Raw genomic sequence first — 26,239 nt, 5'->3', positions numbered from 1 at the left:
TGAATACCTAATGAATAAACATAAACAAGTATTTTATTATCAGACCATACAGGAGTTATATCCCTTGAAATATCACTTAAGTTTTTATAAAAATTTATATTTTCGAGAACCGGACATTGTGGAAACATGGGACTTTCATCAATGATCTTTGGTCCATGTGACCTTTCATTTGCATCCAAGGTCAAAGGTCATGGAGTGCTAGAAAGCTTTCTCACTGCAAAATACAGGCTTTGATATTTAGAAAACTATAAGAGATAAGTGCATACATACAGCATATGAAATGACCCTCTCAATTATCCCTACATTTTGAGACAAATTTTACATCTGTCAGATCGTCTGTTCAAAAGTTATGCCAATTTAAATGTTTTGCAGAAACAGGTTTGTGATCTTGACATACATGTATGACCTTTACCTTGTAAGTTTTTTAAGGTCAAGTCATCCTAAAATGTATGGTGGAAGTTTCATGTCTCTACGACTTCCGGTTCCGGAGTTTGTTATTGTATCATATTTTGATAATCGTTGGGCTCCAAATGAGCTCAAGAATTGCCAAATTTTTTTTTTTTTAATTTTGTTGCATGTGTTCTGCAAATTGTCATACAGTTTCAGATTTGAGATATCTTGTCAAGTTTTTGATCTATTGAAATTCGAAGTTTTTAAAGCAGGGGTATATATTTTAAACTCCACAACAGACACACAAATGATCATTCCACAGAATGAAAGATCTTGGCAAGTACAGCTGTTTGACAAATTCCAAGGACCAATATAAAAAAAAACCAACGATACTACAACAACTTAAAATTTTCATATTTTCCAATGGTTTGATATATTTCATCAATACCTATTTATAGATTTGATATTGCATCATATTTTCAATTTCGTTGAAGGGGGTCATGTGATATATCATTTTGAAGGTCTAAATAAGCACATTTCAAAAATCAGAGTTTCAACCTCGATAAGTCATGCATGTTCAAAGAGTAGGGCCATTAAGTGCAAAAATTTAAAGAACTTAGAGGGTAAGGTTGTTGCATATCAAATGAAAGGTCTTAAAGCATACATCTGAAATATCGATGTTTTGTCTCGAAATAAATGAGTGGAATGAGATCAATGAGTGCAAAACTTAAGTTTTTTATATAGTTGGTTGTTGCATATCTAATTAGAGGTCATAATGTGTACATCTCAAGCTTTAATTTTTTTATACAGAAAAAGAACCCAGTTTGGGTTATTAAGTGCAAAATTCTAAAGATCAACGAAAGTAGGGTTGTTGTATATCTAACGAAAGGTTGTCCAGTTTACATGCTGTAACCACAATCAAGGTTGCCCTTAGGGTGTTATAGGAGTCTTGGGTTGATACAGCATGTGATGCAGATTTTGAAATATAATGTTCAGTATATAACAGTAAAACCTCTCTAAACCAAAAACCTGTCTAAATCAGACAATGTAAATGTATTTAAGTAGCGGTCTTTGTAAGAATCGTGCAAATTCTGTAATATGTGATACACCCCAAAAATGGCTACACATTTTTATTTTTGTTATTAATTTGTTTTATAGGTCTATGTGATGAAATGTTTAATCATTCATTCCAGTCTGTTTGTTCTTAGGATATAATTCAAATTGAAAGCTCAGTAGATTCCTTTGTATTTCAGTATCATTTACAGAGAAATCTCCATTAGTTTTTAATTCTATAGTACATTCTTTGTAATTTATATCTCCTATGAACAGGGAATATATGAAAAGTTGCATGTCAATTTCTGCTAACTATAACATTTTAAACAAAATATCAACAACAAAAAATATGTAGTCTTTCCAACCATGAATCACATTTTGCATGATTCTTAGCTGGAGTACTACTTAAAACCTTGGTAAACTGAACATCTATCTGAACCTGACAAATATGAAAGTCCAAACTGGATTCAGTTGAAACTGGTTTCACTGTATATGTTATTTTGGCTTGTTACAGTGGATTTGTGGCATCTAGTCTTAATTTAGCTCAGTTAAAGTCCTTATTACATGTCTTTCATTTTATAATTTCAGCCAAGCCATTTATATTCCAAACAACACTACATCGGAATGGCAGTATAGTGTTTGGTTATAAACAAGTAAGTTTTACTCAACACATGTCTTGCAGGGTTGGTAAAAATAAATTCTTTTACATTTTTCTGGCCTTTCCACCCATTAACTATTTCTCCCATCTCAAGACTATGGTTTAAAATACATGTAAATTGTAACCACTATAGGTAATGATAAAATTTCTGAGACCAAATTTTTATTTTTCATTTCCTGAATTTTCTACTGATTTCATGGGAAAAAGTGAATCTTCAGCCTAGTCCTTGCTTTAAACTATCTATTCTCTTTGGTAAAAATGTGATTTGCCATCTCCATTAGAGAAGTGATATAAACCTCTCCTAATGAAGGAGAATCTAAAAATCTCTTGTAAAACCCACCAGAATTTATACCAATTGGACAAACAGCGATTTAAAAAATTGAAATAAAGAACACTATTTGCACTGAAATATATTAAGGAAATATATTTTAACAAATAATTGTCTGTATTTGACCTATTTTTCGTACTTGTATTACAGTAAATGTGTCAGATGTTATGTCCTCATTTTAAGAGCCTTTTAGGTGTACTGATTGTAATAGTTATTTATTGTGAGGTTTGAAGTGAATTTTTATTTCTTACTATTGTTTGACAGATTGGTTTATGATGATGAAATAGTTATTTAAGGTAAATCCTGGCATTTATTGATGTTTACTGTAATGGTTTTACTCAACTCAAAATTTAACCACAATATTTTATAGTTATTGCATTCAAATAGAAATGAATTGGTTACATTTCTTTTTTACCTGTATCACCAACAATGAAAGCAGGTTTAGCAGTGGCTCGACTCTGTCCTTCTGTCTGTCTGTCTGTCTGTCACTCTTTAGGAGTATCAGTCACCATCAATACAAAGCACAAAACACACGGGAATTACATGATGTACTTACACCATCCACACAAAACACTCACACCATCAATACTAAGCACAACACACCCTGGAATCCAACTATGTACTCATAGCATCCTCATAAAACACCCAAGACATCAATACATGATCAATATGAAATAGACACAAGACATTTTCTGCTACAGAGCTCTAAATTATGTTTATATTTTTTACAATTTTAATGAAAATTTTGACTTTTTGAGTTATTATATTCCCAAAACAAAGTTTAAGGGATATGTAGGAATCACCTTGTCTGTCTTTCCATCCATATGCACAACTTCTATGCTGATGAAGGGATTTTGATGAAACTTTCAAGAAAGTTTTTAAGAATTGTTATATTTGTTGGCGGATAATAAGGGAGATAATTCAATTAAGGGACTTTACATTTAACTCCATTTTATACAGGGGGTATTCTCCATGTGATCATGTTCAGTATTTCCAGTTAAATAATTAAATAACAATCTGAATTATATGAAAATATTGTAAACAATCAAAATAATGATGACGCAATATATAATGCAGGTGCAGATCCAAGGACGGGCATGCCGCACGTACACCCCCCTCCTTAAAATTGAAAAAAAAAACTTGTGAAAAATCAAGATTTTATGTAAAAGAAACTTTTTTTTTTACATAAAATCTTGATTTTTCACAAATTTTACCCACAGAATTTTCTTTTATTCTATTTACACCCCCTGAGATCCTGTATCCACCCCTGTTGTTGATATGCTGCATCCTCCATGTACTTTTTTCACACAATAATTGTTATGCCATGTGTTTCAGGAGTTATATTTTTCTCTGTTTTAGATACCAATAGAAATAGAAGAAATTATGACAGATAATCATCCTGTGAAAGTGGGATTGTCTGATGCTTTCTATGTTGATGCTACAGTCAATGGTAGGTACTCAGTAAAGGTGTTGACATTTTTATTCTTCCTGTGAGGGACTTCTCCTGTACATTACCTATGTTGACATATGCTTTCTTTTTATTTGAACTGTTTGAATTAGGATCTTGCCATAAGTTACAAAACTTTAAAGAATACTTAAATCTGAGAATATTTTTAATTTCATGTTAGCACTAATCAAAGTCTTTGGATTTCATGACATCTTGAATAAGTAAGAGAACTGTAAATGTATAAATTTTTGATGGCATAATAATTTTTGCAATTTTTGTGGTGGACAGAAAACCACGAAAAAATGGTACCTGTGAAATTGATTTTTTCACACAATATAATGTTTTGTTTTTTATTTGAAATCCTGAAAGTCCATACCCCCAAATATGTTCACATGACAATTCGTTAAAAATTACCAAATGTGAAAATAACAGTATTCTCAGATGTAAGTAATTTTTTCAAGTTTTGTGGCACAAATTGCTGCTGATTTTTACTATTGATTTGTACATCCTTACAGCCTGAAACTTCTCAATGAATTATTATTTAAAAGAGCTGTAGATTTCCCTGAAATTTTTCTGTAAAGCTCACTGAGTATATTTCATAGTTATTTTTAGCTCACCTGGCCAAAGGCCAAGTGAGTTTATGCCATCACTTGGCATCCGTCATCGTTGTCGTTGTGGACAAATATTAAAAAATCTTCTCCTCTGAAACTACTGGACTGATAGGTTTTAAACTTGGCATGTTTGTTCCTTAGGGTTTTGTGCACAAAATGAATGTTGGGATTTTTGATCCATGAAAAAACATGGCTGCTGTTACTAAAAAAGGACATAGGGGTCAGATTGCAGTTTTTGCAAATAACTCAATAACCGTTGCCTTTAGCAAATTTCTGGCAAAATAATATTGTTCAGCAGCATGAGATGGACCTATGCCAAAATTTTCAAAACGATTGGTCAATTGATGTAGGAGTCATGGCCCCTCAAACAGTTTTTTTTTTGTATTTTTCACATGTGCAACTTTGAAAATCTTCTTCCCAAAACCCATTGCACAGAATTCAATGAAAGTTGGCATTTATGTTCCTTAGGGTATCCCACACAAAATGACTGTTGGATTGTTGATTCATGTAAAAAACTTGGCCACCATTACTAAAAATAGAACATAGTGGTCAGATGGCAGTTTTTGCAAATAACTCAAAAACCGTTGCCTTTAGCAAATTTCTGGCATAGGGTAAAATTGTTAAGCATCATGAGAAGGACCTAGGCCAAAATTTTCAAAACCATTCATTAACTAATGTAGGAGTTATGTCCCCTGAAACAGTTTTTTTGTTGTATTTTTTTTCACATGTACAACTTTGAAAATCTTCTTCTCTAAAACCATTGAAGATCATTGAATGAAAATAAGCATAATAGTTCTTTAGTGTATTGTGCTCAAAATGACTGTTGTGATTTTTAATCCATGAATAGATATGGCTGCCTATACTAAAAATGGAACTTAGGGGTCATAAGACAGGTTTTTGAAAAAAATTCAAGAATTGTTGGCTTAAGCAAAATTCTGGTTCAGGTCATGAAAATGCTATGAATAATTTTAGTTGATTTTAGCTTAGCCCGTCTCATTCCTCAAGTTTTTCAAATAAGCAAATGGTTAACCAGGTGAGCGATTCAGGCTCTTTTGAGCCTCTAGTTTTTTAAGTTAGTTTTGTGTAGTTTTTAGTGGGAATGGACATTACAAAATAACTGAATTCATTCTAGGGAAAAGGTCAAGAAAAGGTTGGTTTGTTTCCTGTGAAGCAGTTTTATTTTATATTTTGTTTATAATTCCAAATAAGTTTGCATGAAGCAATGTTCGGTACTGGGGAAAGTATGCTTTTAGGGAAGCATGAATTTGGTAAAGTATCAAAGAAGAAGAATTGGAGAATGGTACATAATGTGGTTATTAGTGTATTGGTTCATTACCGGTACTTGTTGTTTAATCAGTTAATTTGCTTTCAGGAGTTGAAGAGAAAAATTATATTTGCCATAATTTTCTTTCGAAAAGTGAAAATTAAGTACTTTTTGATTTAAGTTATAACAGGATTCCCATACTCCTGAACATTAGTTTTAATTTGAAGGAAATGGGAAGAATTTTTATTTCACTCTGTTTTCTACATTGCCGCCATGTTAACATGGTGAAGTCCTTTATTCCATTCATTTAATGTGGAAATAGATTGATCTGAATTAAAAACAACTAAAATTAGTAAAAATCTGGGTCAGATATTTGAGAACTAGAACATTATTGGTATAAGTATAGCCGTAATCTTCTGTTGCTTTAAATAGCAAGTATAAAATTCTGGTTCTGGTATGTGAATTTTTCAGCAAATTGACCTGTTTCCCATTGTTCTTCCTGCCTGACATTTTCAATCCAAGGCTACTGCAATGATATTAAAAACTGGTGGCAAGTTATGATAACAGCGTAATGTAAAATCAACTGTCAGCGATCGACACTAACAGTAGTCTGGTAGTCCTGTGCCACCAAAATTTTGGGGAGGACTACCTGAAAAATGTTCATGGTAGTCCTATGGGCTATCTAAATTTTGCCTTATTTTTCATAAGATCTAAGACCAGAACTGCCATTACGATCTACAGACTACCTGTTTTAGCTCTGAAGTAGTCCTGTTGACTACCAAACAAATGAAGTTAGGGTCCAACCCTGACTGTGATACTGCAGTGTCGTCAATAAACAGAATAATGCCAGCATTAAACTTCTAAACAGACGCACACATCCTGCTCTATGTGGCTCACTGATATATTCTGTCTTGACTTCAAAACTGGTATTATTCTGTATGTTATGAACCATTGTGGTACTTGTACCAAAAAAAAAATCTTTGGCTTAATTAAAATGAATCACATACCCATACAGCAGGTTGTTTAGTAATTGCCAATTTTATCGCTATTACCAGCCTGTTGGAACACGTGCCAATAAAAATTCCACCAAATATCTACTTTAGGCTAAAGGAATTTTGTATTATTTAGCATCATTACTATTTTGTCTTTAAATTGTCATGATTTTAACAATGCCAAAATAACCCACCGTACCATAATAAATAAAAAAAAAACAAAAAAAAAAAAACGCTCTGGTTAAAAATTATTAGGTGTTATGTGTTGAAAGGGAAAGAAAATCCTAGACTGACTATCACAATGGTCAATATTTTGAGCCAAATTAAGTTTGATACACAGGCAAATATTTTTCACGTGAAATTCATGTTAATCGAGCTTCACATGAAATTCACATGATATTAATATGATTTTCATGAGAAATTCACTAAACACGAATTTCATGTGAACATTTCGTGTGAATTTCATATGAAGGCTCCATTCACCCGAATTTCACGTGAACTCTGTCACTTAGTTAATTTGCTTAATTCAGGTGAAATTCATGTGAAAATCACATGAAATAATTTTGTCAGTGTAAAGAAGGAAAAATTAAACATTTTGTATGTATTTTTTGTATTTTTAATTTCTTGTTGAGCAGTTGAGAAGAATAATACAGAACATAAATATTCTGAGTGGGAAGGTAAACAACGGCATCTTGAGTTTGTCATTGAGAATGAGAAGGTCTTGTAGAAATTGTGATGCCAGTTGAATTTCAGTTCTGTTAGAAATGTTCTTAAATAGAAACTAACATTATTTCAGGTTTTTAATGGAATGATTGACAAAAGTAACACCAAGTTTTGTTTTGTAATGAAAAATTTTGTTTGCATCTGTTGTATATTTGACTGATTGCAGTCTTCTATAGTTTAATAATCAACTACTAGTAAAAATCTTTGTTTTTATCCGTCCCCTTTTACATAAGTTTTATGTTACTGGAAGGATTTTAACTACACTTGCATAGATGATAACTATACTGGCAATGAAAACACATTGGTGTATTGAATTTCAAGGTCATGCTTACATGAAGTAGATTTTTAAATGAAAATTTTTTTTCTGTCCAATATTTATTAGGTTTCCAAGATAATTGGTTTTGAGGTCAGTAGGTCAAATACCAAGGTCAGGGATTTTTATTATATAAATTGATGGAAATGAAATTTTAAAGAAAATTAATGATAGAATGAAGTCCCTTATTAAAGTTTTTTTATTGCTGGTCAACAAAGAGAAAAAATATGAAGTCGAAAAATTAATCTGTGTTTGCTTAATGTTTTAGATATCTCCTGTTCAAGCAAGAATTGTGTATGTAGTTTAAGTAATGTTGTATCATCTATCTATACAGATAGTCCTTCCTGGTGCCTTCATAGTACGATAATATATATATGTTGACCTGTCTCCCACTCATATTACTCAGTAATCATAAAGTTTAAGACCTTCAATCTGTTATTTACCATTCATATATACTTCACATGGTATGAATGCATGAATTATACTACTCTTGTTGGTATGTGGATGCTTCAGTCTTGCTTGCATGCTGTTATGCAGTTAATACAAGTATAAAATTTGAAGTTTATTCTTGACATGTGTTAATTAGTTTATAATTGTTGTTCTAAGAATAGTTTCTCCTTAAAGTGTTGCTGACACTGAAGAATTGTGCTAAATAGTGGTGAGTCCTAAAACCATGTGAACAATGGTGTCAAATGTAATCACTTTTTCCCCAGAACAATAATTGATAGGTGTATCAGATCATTTGTCATTTCTAATGTATTTTGTTTGTCTACACATTCTGGTTGAGTAAGAATAATCAAGGGAACCAAGGTTGTAGCGGTAATCAAAAGAAGGTAATCCACGGAGAAAGACCAGACATGGAAAACTGACATCCACAGCAAAGAACATAAAGTAACTAAAATCACACATACAAAGTAAAAGCTAATGAGCAACTTGGACTCCACTAAAAACTGGGAAGCATGGACCAGGTGCATCTGTAGGATAAGCATCCTCTGCTTTTCTAGAAACACCTACCTAGTTGCTGATGAAAAGTCAAGTCTGGGGGAGATGAAAGAGGAAAGGAAAACATTCATAGTATGAGTGTAATTTTCACAATCAGCAGTGATTTAGTAATTGCACTGTTCTTCATTTTCTACCAAATTTGAATTTGTTTGCATCTATGAATATTTGTTTTTTTCTGTACTCACATGGTTAGATGATTTCATGTTAGAAAAATTGGAAGGTGGAATAAATATGTTAAATTGTTTCTAAAAGTCACAATTAATTAATGTACCTCACCAAAATAAACAAGTTATGACATATATGTATATTCTTACTTGAACATTGTCCTTATGCCTTTTCTCACATCAGATATTGACAGAACAAAAAAAAGTAAATTTTCCATGCGTTTTCATGAATGACCACATAATTTGTTTTGTTTGTTTATAATTCTTCACATGTATATTCATGATACTATACTTTCCAGTTTCTTGATATGAACTAAAGGAACTTATTCAAATATCCATTAAGTTTTCTTTCCTTTTTTTCAGGAGTGACTAGAAGAACAGTTTTTGAATACTTTGAGTGTTAAATTATGTTTCTTATTTTTCAGGGGGGACCAGAAAAATTAGAGTTAAATTATCTTTCATTTTTTCAGAAGTGAGCAGATGAATTAGAGTTGAATTATCTTCCTTTTTTTCCAGGAGTGACCAGAAGATCTATATTTGAGTACCTAAGAGTTAAATTATCTTTCCTTTTTTCAGGAGTGACCTGAAGAACTGTATTTGAGTATCATCGAGTTAAATTATCTTTCCTTTTTTTTTCAGGAGTGACCAGAAGAACTATATTTGAGTACCATCGAGTTGAAGTGAATAAAACATTGATAACAACTGGAACAGTAGTGGTTTTAGACCCTTTACTCAGTAAGATAATTACATGCTAGTTGACAATGCTGCAAAATATAGCATTTAGTTTGATACCAAGTTGGTTTGAATTCAGAAGTTTGTTTTCAAAATTTTTAATGAAAAGAAATTTACTTCGATGTATAAATCAAAAGTAGTACATGTTATTTGTTTTGCTTTAACTACCACCAACCTGTCTAAGTGACCATCTGTATTCACTGATGACCTGTATTTAATGTACCATTGAAATCCTTTAAGATCACCTCTTTTAAGTATTATCAATAGACTATATGTATGTCTAAGCCAAACCTCTATTGGAGATTAATATTAGTTCAGTTTAGACAGGTGTTTGGTTTACCAAGGTTCTGATTATGTTTAAAGTGATATATAGGGACTTCTAGAAGTGTTTAGATTATTCAGGGTTATTAAGGGTTTAGTTTGACAGGTTTTGGGATTATGCAGGATTTGGGTTAGACAGGTTTTCAGATTATTCAGGGTTTGGTTAAACAGGTTTTAGGATTATTCAGGGTTTAGTTTGACAGGTTTTAGGATTATTCAGGGTTTAGTTTAACAAGTTTTGGGATTATTCAGGGTTTGGTGTAAACAGGTTTTGGGATCATTCAGGTTTTAGTTTGACAAATTTTAGGATTATTTAGGGTTAAGTTTGGCAGGTATTGTGATTATTCAGGGTTTGGTTTAGATAAGTTTTAGGATTATTTAGGATTTTGTTTAGACAGGTTTTGAGATTATTCAGGGTTTAGTTTGACAGGTTTTATGATTATTCAGGGTTTAGTTTGACAAGTTTTTGGATTTTCAGGGTTTGGTTTAGACAGGTTTTGGGATTATTTAGTGTTTCACTGAACGGATATAAGAAATAAATGTTTTATTTTAAACTTCTTGTAGCTTGTAATATAGCACCAGATTGTGAAACCTGTGTTACTCAAAGTGATAATTTTGACTGTAAGTGGTGTCCTGCTGTCCATCGCTGCTCTGATGGTCTAGATTGGTACAGACAAGATTGGCGTAACAAGGGCTGTCATAATTTGGTAGGTCAAGGTCATGACCTTCAACCTTCTTAGTTCATACAAATGGTTTTTATTTTGCATGTGTATTCCACTAAAGTTTGTGTTGAATCTGATAAAGTGGTAAGATTAAATTATAGAGTGTGTACAAAGGGCTATTCCAGAAATTTGAGTTTGGTTTGGGTGTGACATTGAAAGTCATCAATTTAGTAAAAGCATGATAGTAATTCAGTCTCCTACATAGAATTCGTAACAGCTTCTTAAGTAATACCTATTTCTCTGCAATAACATCTCTGCTATGCAGGATGTTGAATTTTTCTTGACCTTTTCTAACAAAAATATATAACTTACAAAGAGTCCTTGCATTTTATAATGAAAAATAATTTGCTTGAACTATGAGAGGCAGATATTCAACATAAGCATGGAAAAGCTGAACAGGTGTAAATCTTTAGCAAATATAGTTCTTCTATGCAAGAGGTTGGAATACACAAAAAAAAAAAAAAAAAAATAATAGACAAAATTCTTTTCAGCAGTTAAGCATGTGCATGTTTGTTTAATCCTTGGTCGTATTCATTTCTGGAAGAGGCCAAACCTTCCTTATATATAGAATTAACTAACAGTTTTAATTGTTACTTTCAAATTGTGTGTTTAGAGACCTATTGTTTTGCTGCAATCAAGTTAAGATTAAATCCTTAAAAATGCCCATTCATACAAGATCTATCAGCATACCATTGGAGGTCACATCATGGGTTAGCTTGCATACATTAAAAACTGACCAATCATATGGCATTGTCAGATCCTTAAGCAAATAATTGAATATGATTAATGGAGATGTCTGATATAATTTAAAATGTGATCTTGTTAGATTTTTCAATGGGGCATTTTGTAGCCGAGTGATAAATAGGATTTAATCTTAAATAAGTTGCTTAACCTGTAAATATAGATCAGATCAATTAATTATGAATGCACTTTTTGTTTTTTTTTTTTTCATATTTATTTTACAATTTAGTTCTATGTTGTTTGATGTATTAATTCAGTATATATATAGTCCGTCAATACATGTATGACAATCGTTATCTTGTTTTAAGATAAAATTTTATAAAATGAATAATTTGATCAACTATTTTTAAACGTAGGTTAGCAGTTTTGATGTTTTGCTTTTTCATATTATCCTATATTAATGCTTTCATTCAGGAGCAGTGAATAGCATTAATCAAATTTATCAATTGCTTCTCGCCATGAAATATATCACTGCATGGCATTACTTGGATTTCCAGATGTTTACCTGTTAAATAGTCCTTCCCATTTTAGATTTAAGTAGAAATTTTTTTTCATTAAGTGTTCCCCTCTATTGAGGAAAGAAAATAGAGCAATTTTTAGAAGAAAGCCTTGTACCTTTTTGGAGGGAACTTAGCATAAAATTTAAATTATTTTGTTTGCGGGAAAAGCCTTTACTTGAATTTCTGTTCTTTAATAACTAAAAAAGCCTTAATAAATAGGCTATATTTTTGTTAAATCTGCTTACATAAGTTTTGTTCAAACTTTTCACAGTTTAAGTCCAACCTTTTCCAAGAATGATGATTCAACTATTTTATAAAATTGAACCATGATATCATTTAGTGCTTCAGCTCTTAGTTCAGGATTTTTGTGTTTCAAATGGGGAATCCTTGCACTTAAATCCTTAAATTTCTGTTTAAAAGCAAGATGTGATGTTTGTATAAATTATGCGTTATTTTGTTTTTTGTATAGTTCAGGGTTTAGTATAAATTTATCCTCCATCATGACATTTGTATGTTTTGTTTAGGGACACGATTCAATTGAGCGTTGTAATGAAACTTACACAACAACAACAACAACAACGACGATGAAACCAACATTCAACAAACCAAGCAAATCAACCCATTGTAAAGTAGGGGTAAAACAATCAAAGCTAGAAAATTATCATCCCTGACCCCTGCACCTCAAAGCTTATAGAATTTCTCAAGTCTGAGAAAATTCTTAAACATTTTGATGCCTAAAATCTAAGGACCTTAATTCATACCACTGCTTTGTGGGAGGTGTATAGTGATCATGATGTCCGTTCATCAGTATGCCCTCCTTCCATTTCTCTGTCAGTCCACAACTTTTTTTATAGTTAGCTCTGCAATTATCTATCACATTCACTTAATATTTTGACAGACATTTTATATGGGTGTGATGTATTGTGGGATTCAATTTCAGACTGTTTGATAACTGTCTATTTTTACCATATTGTTATTGGGAATGGGAGTTGAGCAGGGCGTCCTTTGGTGGGTAATGCTCACAGTTTCTAGTAATCAAGGAACATAAGAATATTCTTAGAATTGAGTCCGTTTTTGAAATTTTGCTGGCACCAAAACTGCTCACGAAACTTGAAAGATTGAGATATTAGAGAATTTACTTAGTATTTATGCCAGTACGGGCTATAGGTTTACAAATTGTTTGATATATGTATTTAGACTTGAGCATTTTCTACTAGTTTAATCAAAGACATAATTTTCTTGAACATCCTAAACTTTATTAGGTCCTATATAACAAAAAATGTTGAATGAGTTTTGTGTGAAATCTTATAAATATTTCAGTTTTTATTCTTTGGCTATTGAAAAAAAAATGTTCAGATTAATATCTAGCAGTGCTATCCCTTACATTTTGAAGAAGGTAAGCATTTTACTGTTTAATGACAGGATTGCTGTTTTGAGAAAGGAATTTAATTATCACAAGTTTAATTTATAAGTGTTTTTTTTATGGTGCCTTTATGTTTGGGATGTTTTGAGACACAGAACTCTGCCACCATGTTTCCTGTGTGAATAACCAATTTATACATTATGATCCCAAACTTTACCATATTTTCTTACTGCTTTGCTAGTCTTTTGCTTCTAAGTGTAATCTTCAAGTATGATGTTTTAGGTCTAATACTTTAATATCATATTTTCAATACACCCTTTTGTGTCAACTGTGGGGTAGTCGATAAACATGCTTGACAGAGGATGAAGTCCTCAATGGTGATCAGTGTAAATTTAATCTTGACCTTAGAAGCACTGAGAGCCTGATTTCAGTCTGGACGGAAGTTGTCTTGTTATACCAATGGTAATACAAGGCAAGGATCTTTTTATTAGTTTTTTATCTTTAACAACAATAAATGATAATGTCTTTTGTCCTATATGAAGAAAAATTACTCCTGATTGATGTAAAAATGTAAAAGGTCTGTTTTTTTTTAATATCAATATTTTGAACTTTGTCCTCTTTCAGGTTACACCTGCTTCATATTATAAATATTCACAACTAAAATTCTTTTGTTCTGCCCCAAGCCCTACCACACGGAAGTATATGTAATGCATGCTAACCACTACCTGGTAGTTAAAATAAAAGGGTCTATTGAATTTTCTGCTATCTACTAAGCAACTAGTGTGTACAACTAAAATTTTTTTGCTTTAGCTAGCATAGACCTTACAAGACTTATATTGAGCAATCACCAGATCACATATAATTTGTGTCCAGGATTTAAAATAGAAAGTAGGGATATTTATAATAATATATTTCTAGCAGGAAATGTCTTTTTTTATGTATAACTAGTTCAATATATTCAGGTATGTCTGTGGTCAGTAACAATGTATCTTATTTAGGCTAGTACAATGTACCAAGTATGTCATGTCAACTGAGCCTACCTACCTGAATGATACTGTACTGTCAGAGCACACCACAATCACATGTTTCTTTGGGGTAACTCACCTTTATATAATGCTTATTTGTTGCTTAATATAAAGTAACCAAACTTGGGGGTATTTATCTAATTAAATATGTTAGTACTATTTTGGGTATATCATGATGGGGTATAATTTAATGTCCCATAAGATGCCCTACTTTTGATTTAGGAATAGAACTAGAAAGGGACTAGGAGGAAAGACTTTTTGAAATTAACCTAAATATCATTGTATGGATCTCAATGAAATTGAAAAACAAGGTTCCATTCCACAAAATTTGACTGAGATTGATTTTTGCGTTCTTAACTGTAACCATTAAGTAAGTAGAAAAAAAACATTTTCGTGGTTTCTGGTCAATTACTTGAGTCAACGTGCATTGAATTTCACGATATTGGAGAAAGGTGTTTCTTACCATGAATGAAAACTTCTATGAGATCAAAGTGTAAATTGTTTACTGCTACAATTTGAAGACAGATATATAGCCTAACTTTGTATAAATTGCTTATTTCCTATGTCTGAGGGCCAATATTATGTCCCTTGATTACTTTGGTTATGGTGAGAGTCAGGACGTATATGGTAAATCATTGTCCACCTGTCCATCTTTCACACTTTGAACAAGAACTGAAAAATGATTCCACCAATTTTTTGTGAAACTTCGGTGAATTGTATTTTCTGTTGATGTAACCTCTGTTTTGGATTAACTTATGACTATAATATTTTGAGTTATTGGTCTTTATGTGTACACAAATGGGGAGGTTTTCTGTTGTTGGAAAATAACTCAAAAACCTTTGAAAACTGGTGAATTTTTTAGGAATTGATGTAAGATCCCTGTCAATTTTTGTGAATTAAGAAACAAATCATGGAAACTCCATTTTATCATTGTTTTACCATGGCCTGACAATTTATGCCATATTATTTTACCCTGAGCAATAGCAAAATGGTCGCTAGTGAAACTTTGTCTTGTATTTTTTATAATGAAGGAAATAGCAAATTAAGTAGAACGATGTTAGATATGCTTTATAAGGCCACATGGATAGATACAATGTTTCATTCATTGACAGTTGTTATTGTGTGGTTTCACACATGATGTCGAATATGGCATGTGGTGAATGCTACTGAGTATATGTGTAAGTGATTTTTACGGAATATAATATAACTTTTCTAAAACATATCATTTAATATTTTTATTAAATATGAATTTGATTGTCATTCACACTGCTGAAATGAATAAAACAGCTGATACACATAGGCATGTTACGTGTGTTTATTTACATGATTAAGGTGGGCAGTAATTTACACACACACAAGCCACGTCCCATGCTGCTCATATAGCAATCGAAAATCTACCACAATCGTGGTCTCAAAACCTTTTAAGGACGTCATATTAGCATTACAGATTTTGCAATTTAGTGTTATGGGACATTGGTAATAAAATGTCGCACCATCCCCCTTTTTCACAATTACATGGCAGGGTATCACTTTATCACTTTATGTTCCATTAATGCCCTATTTTTTTCTTCTTGGTTCATCTGTTTCCAGGACACAGATAGACTGAACTCCCCTCGTCCTTTTCACACATACACATAAAGTCTTAACTGCTTATTATCAACTATATTTCTCTTCTTTAACTAAACAATTTTCTTACTTTGCAGATTCAGGTTTAGATAATAGATTTTACATACATTTAGTCATTAACAAAATCTCATAGTGATAATTTACTTTATGTTCTAATTTGTTCATTCATCTTGCACAATATATAGTGTGTGATTAAATTTAATTTCTAACCCTAAGATCAAGCCTATTGTATTTGTTTAGCTATATCTGTATATTTTACTTGAATGATTATAATAGTATTCGGATGTTAATGTATTTCTCTTTTGAAAGTAATGTTTACCATTAGCTTTAAGTACTTCTCTGTCTTAGAATCAGGCAAGATATGTATAAGGTGTGGCACATAAAGGAAAAAACACAGATTTTATTACATTAACCAAGTATTTATACCAGATAACCTCCAGAAATAATGATCAAAGTGTTGGTAAAATTTATCCTTTTAAGATATTGATAGGTCAAATTTAGTTGAAATGCACTATGGAAAAATGGTTGGAAAATCTGCCCGCACTTTTTTCTTATATAAGCAGTAAAACAATATCTATGTCACAGATGCTTCAGGATAAATTTAAATAGTTTTTCAGTTGTTTTCTAGATGTATTGAATATATTTGTTGCAAAAAAGACCAAATTGAGAAATATGATGTGTCACCCATTGCCTGATTCTTACGCAGAATTGTACTTAAAACCTTCAGTGAAGTAAGTGTCCAATATGATGAAGGATTCTATTTTCACAATATTAATTGCAACATGTTGTAAATTATAATGCATTTTGTCTCAACTGGTTCTTGCAATAGATTTTTAAAATTTATATTCTTTCAAGTACATGTATCTTCTGCCAATTGGTAGATAGTGACATATTTTATTGCTATGTTTTCAGGTATCAAAAGATGGAAAATGCAGGCAAGAGAAATGTATGTACTAAATCACAATCTTCACCATACCTATAATTAAAACTATAAAATATTAGACATTCATGTTTGATGGTCCCAAATTTTTAGGCATTCAGTATTTGCCTACGAAAATATCATGCAGAGGAGAAAGGTCAATAAAAGCTCTCATTGGCCCAAATACCAAAACTCAGATATACTGTCAACTTTGTAGTCTTTGGTTGCTTTCTAGTCATACTCTTTGCAAGGAAATGGTGTCCACATCCAAGAAACGACTTCATATTAAAGTGAAAACATTCATTTTTTATATAGTTTATCATATGTGAAAGTATAGTACATGTAGATGGTTTAATGGAAGATGATTTCTATTTTTAGCATCAGCCTATGTAGGAGGCATAATAGGGATAGTATTAGTTTTACTGATACTGATAGTGGCTATAGCTTGCTGGATAGTGTATGCTTACAGGAACCCAACAACTGCCTCGGGAATGTGGCTAATGGAGGTTTGTCTTAAATACAACTCTGCCTTAAAATCTGGCTGAAGTTAATGTATGATTCATGTAATTCCTTATCCAATTTTTCTTTTTTATTATAATTTTCAGGTAGGCCTCATAGAAACTATATTTTTAACAATATGAGTGCAAGTGAAAGTTGATAATAGGGGATATTAACACTAAAGTTTTGTAACATTTTACTACAGAAAAGTATGGAAAAAGTTTCCCCCCAGAATTTTTACGCTATAACCAGTCAAAAAATACTTCACCATATTTAGTAGGTCCAAAGAAATGAACACAGAGTTTTTTTAGGACATAACAAATGTATTTCAACAATTGTTCAAAACTCTTCTTCTCTTACACTACTTGACCAATTGGAACCAAACTTGGGTTTAATGTTCCTTGGGGTATCCTACATAGAACTGATGTGGGGATTTTTGAGACAAACTTTTACCAGGTGAGCGATTCAGGCTCCTGGGAGCCTCTTGTGGTTCCTTCATGTTCTTTTGTTGTTCTTTCAATTGATATAGGAAATCTTTCAAATTTTGTTTTTACAGATCATTTTCTTCTTTCTTACTGTATTTCTTCAATTTCTGATTATTTTGTTGGCTATGTACAATCATGCCATGCCTGGTTGTTTGTCTTGACCGGTGTTTCTGGTGATTGCTGATTGAATCCTGGTTCCTGTGATTTTGATTATTATTGTAGTCCACATTATATTTTAATTTAAGCGGAATTTTTGGGAAATCCCTGCATCAGTAATTAAAAGTTCCACAATGCAAGTTTTTTTTTTTGTTTGCTTTTTTGTCTGTTATATTTTTTTACATTATTAAAAACATGGCAATATTTTCTGACAGTATATATTTTCATTTTGAAATTTTCGAATTGTTAACTGCAAACATGTAAGTCAAGGTTATTTTTTTAATGCTTTGGTATTTGAGATTTGTTATGTGTTATATAAGCTTATACTAATTATGCACAAAAAAGAGAAACAAACAAATAAAGGAAATTGAAATAATTGAAAATTAAAATACTTTTTTAACAGAATATTTAATGTTTTTATTTGTACTGTAAGGTCTTTATTTGCAAATTCTTTTTTTTTTCTTTCCAGCATCGACCAAGTGTTATGAAACAGAAAATTTCAAAAGTAAACTTTAAATTCTGGAAGAAATCAACAGAGACTGGAGACAAATATAAAATAGAATCCTCTCCAGGTGATACCACAGAAGCGTGAATCCAATCGAAAAAAATCCAGAACTTACCAAATGCCTTATTCCACCGACATCATCTTGCACAACTGTCACTGTGAAAATAGTAGAACTATACAGACCATGAGATTATTAGTTGAATTCGTTAAAACATTGGTTGTTGAAGCTGTCAGATTTTATATTTATATTAAATGAGTCCATGAAACTACTCACAATTCTGAATTATGTTAAAAAAAAAACACAATATGAGTCTTGGTTTTTCAACTGTTTCTCTTTATCAGTAGGGTGCATTGAGACATTTGTTATTATTTTTGCCTGATATATTTTATTTAACTTTTTCTGATTTGTTTAGTTAGGCCAAAACAATTAATATGTATGTTTCCTGCTACCCTGCCTACCTGTAACATTTTATGGCCATTTTGGCTCAAGCAAAGTTAAAATCTAGATTGTTTCCCCCATTAACTCAATATAAAATGTTTTTAAAAAAAAGGAAATGTTTTCCTTACCTCCCTACCCTATTTTTCTCTTAATGGTAGCAGGAAACAAGACTTTTCATTTTTTGCCTTATTTATTATGACTTAAGTCATGTGTTTATATATAATTTGACTTGTAAGTTTTACATTTTTTACAGTTCTCAAAACTTGAATCTTACATTTCTATCATAATAGTTGATGTATGCTTTCTCAATGTTTAGTCTGGTTCATTGAGTATAAAAGCTTGAGACAGGGAATCAGTCAGTTAGTTAATTATTCTTTCTTCCCCTCTTTATACATCAGTCTAACCCAAGTATTTTCAGTTGTAGAAATAGACATACTCCTATATTTTCTAATGGTTTGTGAGGCATTCTTAGTTGTAGATTGTTTTAGAAAAATTCATACATTGAAATATTTGTACTTATATTTTGACTACATATCTATTGAATCTGTTTTTGTTAATGTATTTATTTATTAGAGGAACTTTGATTATTTTTGGGCCAAAAAAATATGGTTGTCGAAATAATTTTTTCCAAGAAATATGTATTGTTTATTATGATAGTTGAAGGTCTTGAATTGACAGAAGCATCTTAATTCTCAAATGACCTTTTTTTTTTATCAAAATGAATATCTGAAAGCCCATATTTGATGGTAAAATATGAAAACATGGTACAATCTTTAAGCTGAAAGGCTATGTAAAAAGGCATTTTGAGTACCATAATAAAAGAATTCTTAATGCATATTTAATCAATTACACAAATAAGGGAATCAAAAGACTATGTGCAACACATGTGATACCAGGAAAATTAAATTTTGGTTTGGACTTTATATTTAATTCAATATTATTTTAAGAAATGATGAAATTTTACATACTGCATCATACCTTTTGACCCTTTACCTTTTAATTATGAATTGGACTATAGGGCACTTTTTATTAGGATCATTCTGTCATATCAGGTTGAAATGCTGGTTCTTCTTTGCCTTCATTTAAGAATGGATGTGTGACCGGTCAACGCATTTACACTCCGAAATCATCTTACAATAGTCTTTCATGATGAAGGAACATTTTGATGGTGTCCATGTGTTTTATGACTTTGCTAACAACATTGGTTTTGGAAACATGATATTGATGATTTTTTCTTTCATAAATCATATCTTTAAGATATGTACATGTATTAGTACTTATACAAGAGCTATCGTGATTCCTCCCTTAACACATAAAGCAATGTATAATTTTTATTAGATACAGACTTTGCAATATTACAAGATAGTATGGTGTAAGTACAAGCAATTTATTCACTTTAATGATTAGTTGCCATTTTGTAAAAACTATTGTCTATGTTAAGTTGGTTGTGTGTTTTTGATTTACTTATTTTAATTTTTTACTGCTATTTATAGCCATATGAGATAAAAAAAAAAAAATCATGAACATCGAAATGATACATTAACAAAATTTCTGCTGAAAAAAAAACATAATTTTTACAGTTCTTGAATTGAGTAAACTTCCCGATCCGTGGTAAATCTGGGTGTGGGTCATTTAGAGGAAGGGATTTTGAATAGGGAGAATGGGGAAACTTGTTTAAAAAAAGGTATATCTCTATTTTAAAATTGCATTTAGGTTGATTAAAACAATAGATTTAATGTTGAAGAAATGCATAATAGAAAAAATGATCTAATTGTAATGTAAAGAAGATTTTTTTGAGATTTGAGAATTTTTTATTAGGAATAGGGATCAAACTTGATTTACTTTTCCTTTTTCAAATCAGGATTTTACCCTTATGAATTTTTTTTATTGTATAATTACTTTGGATTTTGCTATTTCCATTTTGTTATTTGACCTCATTGAATTGTGTCTCGGGGAAAGGGAGTATGAGGAATGGGTTGAATTGTTTATAATATAGATGGGAAGTTTATGCCATTTAAGATCTGGCGTCGGTTTCACAAAAGGCGTAAGTGTGAAATTGATCGTTAATCATGACGTCAGAATGCTATTTTAGTTTATGACGTCATTACTTACGATCAACTTTACACTTACAACATTTTGTGAAATCGAGACCTGTAACTGTAGATTAAGAGTATTCACTGCATAAAGTCCATGCTTTGTACATTCCTACAATATAATATATTTACCTCATTATAACAAGTCATGTTTTCTTTTAAAGATAAAATTGTCAATTTTGGGAATTTTTTTTTGTGTGTGTCTTACTATTTTGAGAAACGTTGTAATATAAAGGTTGGAGATTTCTTTATTGGAATTTTAATCTGAAACAGTCTAAAAGTTATTGTAAATTAATGCCAAAAACATTTAGACCACTCAGCCAGCTAGGCTTTTTAAGAATATAGGTTCCGCTGGCCGAGTCATCATTCTGAGATGTATATATATTTATATATATAAATATGTTTTATTAAGGTCATTATGAGGCTGACTTATGATAGTACTTGACATATTCTTCTTCTTGTAAGCTTGATATTTTTTATTTTGACATTTTTTAAGTAAAGAACAAAATTTAACAGTTTTTATCAATGAATCTGACAAAATTTAAATAGATCTGGCTTTTGCATTAGAGCAAATTTACATGACAGAATATCTTCATTTTATATGCAATTATGAATGTCATTTTTTCACAAAATAATCTATTACTCATTAACTTTCACTCACTTTTATGTGGGAGTCTCTGTAAGAATCAGGCAGTGGACGAAATATGTTCAGAATTAAACCACCACTATGACAATATAATTTGACAATTTGAATTATAAGAATCAAGAAATGTAGACATGATTTTTCATGTCATTTTTGTAAAATGAGGAATAATTTCATTGACGTGTACTGCAAATGACAATTTCATGGTCAGATAAATCTGTAATGAACCTTAATCTGCTAACATTCTAAAGAAAAAAATCAAAGATATCCAGAAATGCAAATATCAAATTGTGGTAATTTCAAATAGAGAATTAACTTTAGTGGAAGTATATTGTCAAATTAGTGGGATTTTGACATACATGTTTCAGATTTTTCCCATTTGCCTGATTCATATAAAGACTTTTGTTCATTGACAAAACTTTCGGTTGTGAGCAAGTATATATCACTCATAGCATTTTCATCCTAAAAAGAAAGATTTTTTTATGCATTACACATTATTAGTGATAAAGAACATGTATATGCAAGAGTCAGGCAAAACGTTGAAATGATCTTTCAGTCATTCTATATCTATGTCTGAAAGAATGTGAAGATATCCTTGTCAATTTTCCAATTAACAACTTAAGAAAATTCTTCAGATAATGGTCATTCATTCAAGGGAAAACCAACTCTTTTCTGTTTCTTGCTGTTACAAATTTCTTTAACTTATTAAAAAAGAAGAATACAGGTTTTTATTGAAAATTTCATGTACCCCGAATTATTATTAATATATGAGGTATTGTCATTTTCAATTCACTTTGAGTGTTTTGTGTCAGTTTTGTGAGTTATCACATATGAATAGGAAAAAAGGAAGTCTGATGGTAAGTCATACATACTTCTAAATTGAAATTAAACGCATGCAGGTGAAATGGAAGAATCATTCACTTAACCTTAAGATATTACATGTAGCTGTAATATTTTCTAGCACATATTTTATTCTTCCAAAAAAAATGTATTTTGGATAAATAGAAACTAACAAACTTGTATCCAAATAGTCCATTTTATAATGCTTCTTTCATATCAAACCTTATTATGTCATGGTTTATTTACTCACAGTGTGAGGAATGCAAAGGTATCATAACAGATGAATAAAGGGGGAAGAGGTTGTTTCTCTGAATTCTTATTTTTCTGTCAGATAATTAATTCAAATTTTGATATTGAGAGGAAAATCATTACTGGGTGATATTTGTATGAGAACAGTTTTTATCTTGGTCAATATGAGTCTTCATGAATGTAGAAACTCGTTCATGTTGACTAGAGCAATGTTGATAATTAACAACCATAGATCTGGTGATGATGATTAATTCTGCAATTGTTATATTATGTATGGAAAACATTGAAATTATACAATTTTTAATCAAAGTATTATAATTTTATGGATAATAGAAAACAATAGACTTCGGTATGATTTTTAATTAAATAATGTCAGAAGCATCTAACACTATCTTAACCATTGAAATAAAATGAATTAATTATACTGTAAAACTATATACACACAATAATTTGTTTCAGTAACTGAAAAAAAGACAAGAAAATATTCATAAATGTTTTACAAGCATGATTATCTCCCTTACCAAAACTCTCAGATCACAAGAACTTTTCTATGAATGTAAGCAATTTCATTAGTTTTATATCTTTGTGTGATATACATGTTTGAGCTGTGTTAATTTTTATTATGTGAATGGAAGTACCATATATTATATATACATGACTATGTGTACTAATTACGTTATATTATATGTATATTTTGATCTTTTTGTACTAAGAAAGTCACGGGTATGCGTTTAACAACTTGAGTGTGTAGCTTTTGTTTTCAGATTTTAATTTGACTGTAATGTTGATTTTCCCCAAAGAAATAAATTTTTATTCTTTTAGGTACCAGTCCATATCAAATTTAGACCTTGCCTGTGGTAGAGGTGATTCATCTTGTAGAAAGTGATGCTTTTTCTGTCTGTATATGCTATATTTTTTACATAGTGGTAGTCCTTCCTGTTTTCAGACCTGCATTTTTGATAAAAAATACTCGCATTCATCGTCCACTTAAATCACCCAAATGAAATCTAATCAAGAATGATACCAATTTCATACACAATTTATAAATTTTTTATGGCAAAGAGGAACAGCCAAATGACGAACTAAGTTTGTGGTCTGTAACTGTTTCCCAGTTAAAATTTAAAGTGAATTTGGTCGTTTTTTGACATAACTGAATCACCTACAGTCTGATTTTTATAAAGAGTGTTACAGAATGTTTCCCAGCTTTTTTTAATGCGAAAATATATCAAGGTTGGTTAATATCAATAGAAAAAGAACAGATATGGTGAAATTTAACAATTGAGATGAGCATGTTTCCTGAAATAGTTTTTGTTTTAGATATTCTCAACTGATATACACATACTAGAAAATTATTGCATGTATTTGATATGGTGTTTTGGTGATGTGGAAATTCTTTTTTTCATTTGTTAAGATATTTGATTTTTAATGCGCTAAGTTAGTAATTTAAATTGACACCTCAAACAAAAACTTTCCACTTATTAGCAAAGTATCTACCTATTGTTCAGTTCAAATGACCTAGTAATGCCAGTTCTGGAGAACTCAAAATTCGTTAATGTTATTGAATGTGGTAATTTTATGGCGAATGAATTTGATAACTTCGAGCTATTTCTATTCTTGGCATTTTCTAATAAAATTTGGCATTCTCTAACAACTTTCTAAAATTCTACTCCCTCCCCTTCCACCGGAACAAGATCTATCTTAATTAAAAAATGACAAGGATTTAAAAAGAAGCGCCTACGAAATCCAGAAGAATTTCATTTTGACTTCATCTTGAAACTATAGTATAACTTTTTTGTTTGGCTTTCAAATTTTGAAACATTTCAAAGAATCGATGTCTGCACTCCACTATTTGGAAAAATAAATAAAAAAATAAACCAAAATATATCATGCAATTTTTGGTTAAATTTGACTAGAGTTCATGAATTTTGTAACCATTACGAACTTCAACAACATTAACTGATATGATAGGTACTGGTAAACCAAAACACGCATGGTCAACTCAAAGTAATATATATATATATATATTATGTTCACTAGTTCACATTTCATATCAAATTTATTGTCTTTTTTTCTTATCTTACACAACTCCGAAGTATCCACTACATGATTTAAGGAGGTAGACCTCGGGTAGGGGACACAACTCACGAAATCAGTGATATGTTTGTATCACATTCAATTTCACTAAAGTCTCTCAAGCTTTCATTTGAAGCAGAATAAAATTAATCCAAATTAATTAGATGCTTTCATAAGATTGATGTTAAATGCTGAATACAACGTTCCAATGATTTTCAGAGTTGTGTCCCTTACCCTAGGTCTACTTCCTTAAAATACATTTATAGTATAAAAATTGATTTTTGTGCGTCAATATTTATGATCTGGTTAGTATATTCTTCATTTGATTAGTCTCCGAAGGTTTTTTTTTAAGCAGGGAGTTTTTGTTTTTACCACCAAAACACAAGTATTTATCTCTGTTAAATTTACTTAGAATTATATTTATTGTTTGTGTTACACCTTTCTGACTTGTTCTTGTTATATTGGTATCATCTACATTACAATATTTGTTAAAACGTTTGTCTTCTCTATTTGTCATTACAACAATGACAGAAAAGCCAACTTTCTCTTGTTCTTGCAAAACCTCTCCATTCAAATATGGTCCTTCTGGTCACGTCGTTACGGGAGATTTAACCACTGTCGAAAACGAATCTCTGCGTATTATCCTTTCTAAAGGTCCCAAGTACCGTGAACCACGCTCCATAAATTGGAATTATAACTTTAAAGTTCTTATGGATGCCGTAGAGGACTATGCAAGAAAATGGATAAAACGAGAACAAGAAGAATTTGATTTTCTGTCAGAGTGGTTAAAGCCCGTGAAGTCTTTAATTTTGAAACGAATGAAAGTTTTAAGTAGGTCAATGACTGCCAAGGCTACATCAGTTTTCAAAGACCCCGATGTAGCGAAAACATGTCTACTATACATGACAAACATGTTGTCGTACCGGCAGACAAAGCCCAAAACAAAACAACATTGTTTTTGTCTGCAAAACGTTTTATATCCAATATTATAAATTAATAGCAGTGATAAGACCTATACTGCTACCAATCTCTCCAAAGAAGAGATTGTGGAAAACCATAATTCTATGCTATCCTCTTTTTGGTCTCTCTGCCAAGGACGATGATTGTGATTTACCGCCTATGTACTGGATTCCTAAACTCCACAAGAATCCATACAAACAACGTTTCATAGCTGGATCTGCAAAATGTACCACCTAACCTCTTTCAAAACTTTTAACTTCTATACTCACAACTGTCAAAGACGGTCTGCAGTCCTACCACAACACTTGTTACTCCCGTAGTGGTATTAATTCAATGTGGATCCTGAAAAATTCGAAAGATCTTTTAGAGACAAACAGTTCAAGACTATTATCTGAATATAATAG

General features: G+C 31.1%; 1 protein-coding gene across 8 annotated transcripts in view; it reads left to right on the top strand.

Moving 5' to 3' along the window:
• The window catches only part of LOC148603168 (plexin domain-containing protein 2-like), a 73,810-nt gene extending 48,437 nt beyond the window's left edge, over nt 1-25,373 (top strand). The window contains exons 7-16 of one of the 8 annotated variants that reach the window (XM_088554116.1): nt 2,032-2,096; nt 3,789-3,879; nt 5,620-5,637; nt 7,379-7,420; nt 9,585-9,680; nt 10,563-10,705; nt 12,486-12,590; nt 16,888-16,921; nt 17,273-17,400; nt 18,503-25,373. In XM_088554116.1, the coding sequence (XP_088410242.1) occupies nt 2,032-2,096; nt 3,789-3,879; nt 5,620-5,637; nt 7,379-7,420; nt 9,585-9,680; nt 10,563-10,705; nt 12,486-12,590; nt 16,888-16,921; nt 17,273-17,400; nt 18,503-18,625 (845 nt within the window). In that variant the 3' untranslated portion in view covers nt 18,626-25,373. Of the gene's footprint in view, nt 1-2,031; nt 2,097-3,788; nt 3,880-5,619; nt 5,638-7,378; nt 7,421-9,584; nt 9,681-10,562; nt 10,706-12,485; nt 12,597-16,887; nt 16,922-17,272; nt 17,401-18,502 lie in introns of all 8 variants that reach the window. The other 7 variants (XM_088554115.1, XM_088554118.1, XM_088554117.1 and 4 more) reach the window with 7 other exon arrangements.
• The last annotated feature ends 866 nt before the right edge of the window (nt 25,374-26,239 follow it).

The sequence above is a fragment of the Perna viridis genome, chromosome 11 (genome assembly GCF_037379345.1).
Source record: "Perna viridis isolate PV_CMFRI_1.1 ecotype Kerala chromosome 11, ASM3737934v1, whole genome shotgun sequence".
Classification (NCBI taxonomy): Eukaryota; Metazoa; Mollusca; class Bivalvia; order Mytilida; family Mytilidae; genus Perna; species Perna viridis.
The sequence above is the reverse complement of the archived record's forward strand: the minus strand, read 5'-3'. Positions and strand labels throughout refer to the sequence as shown.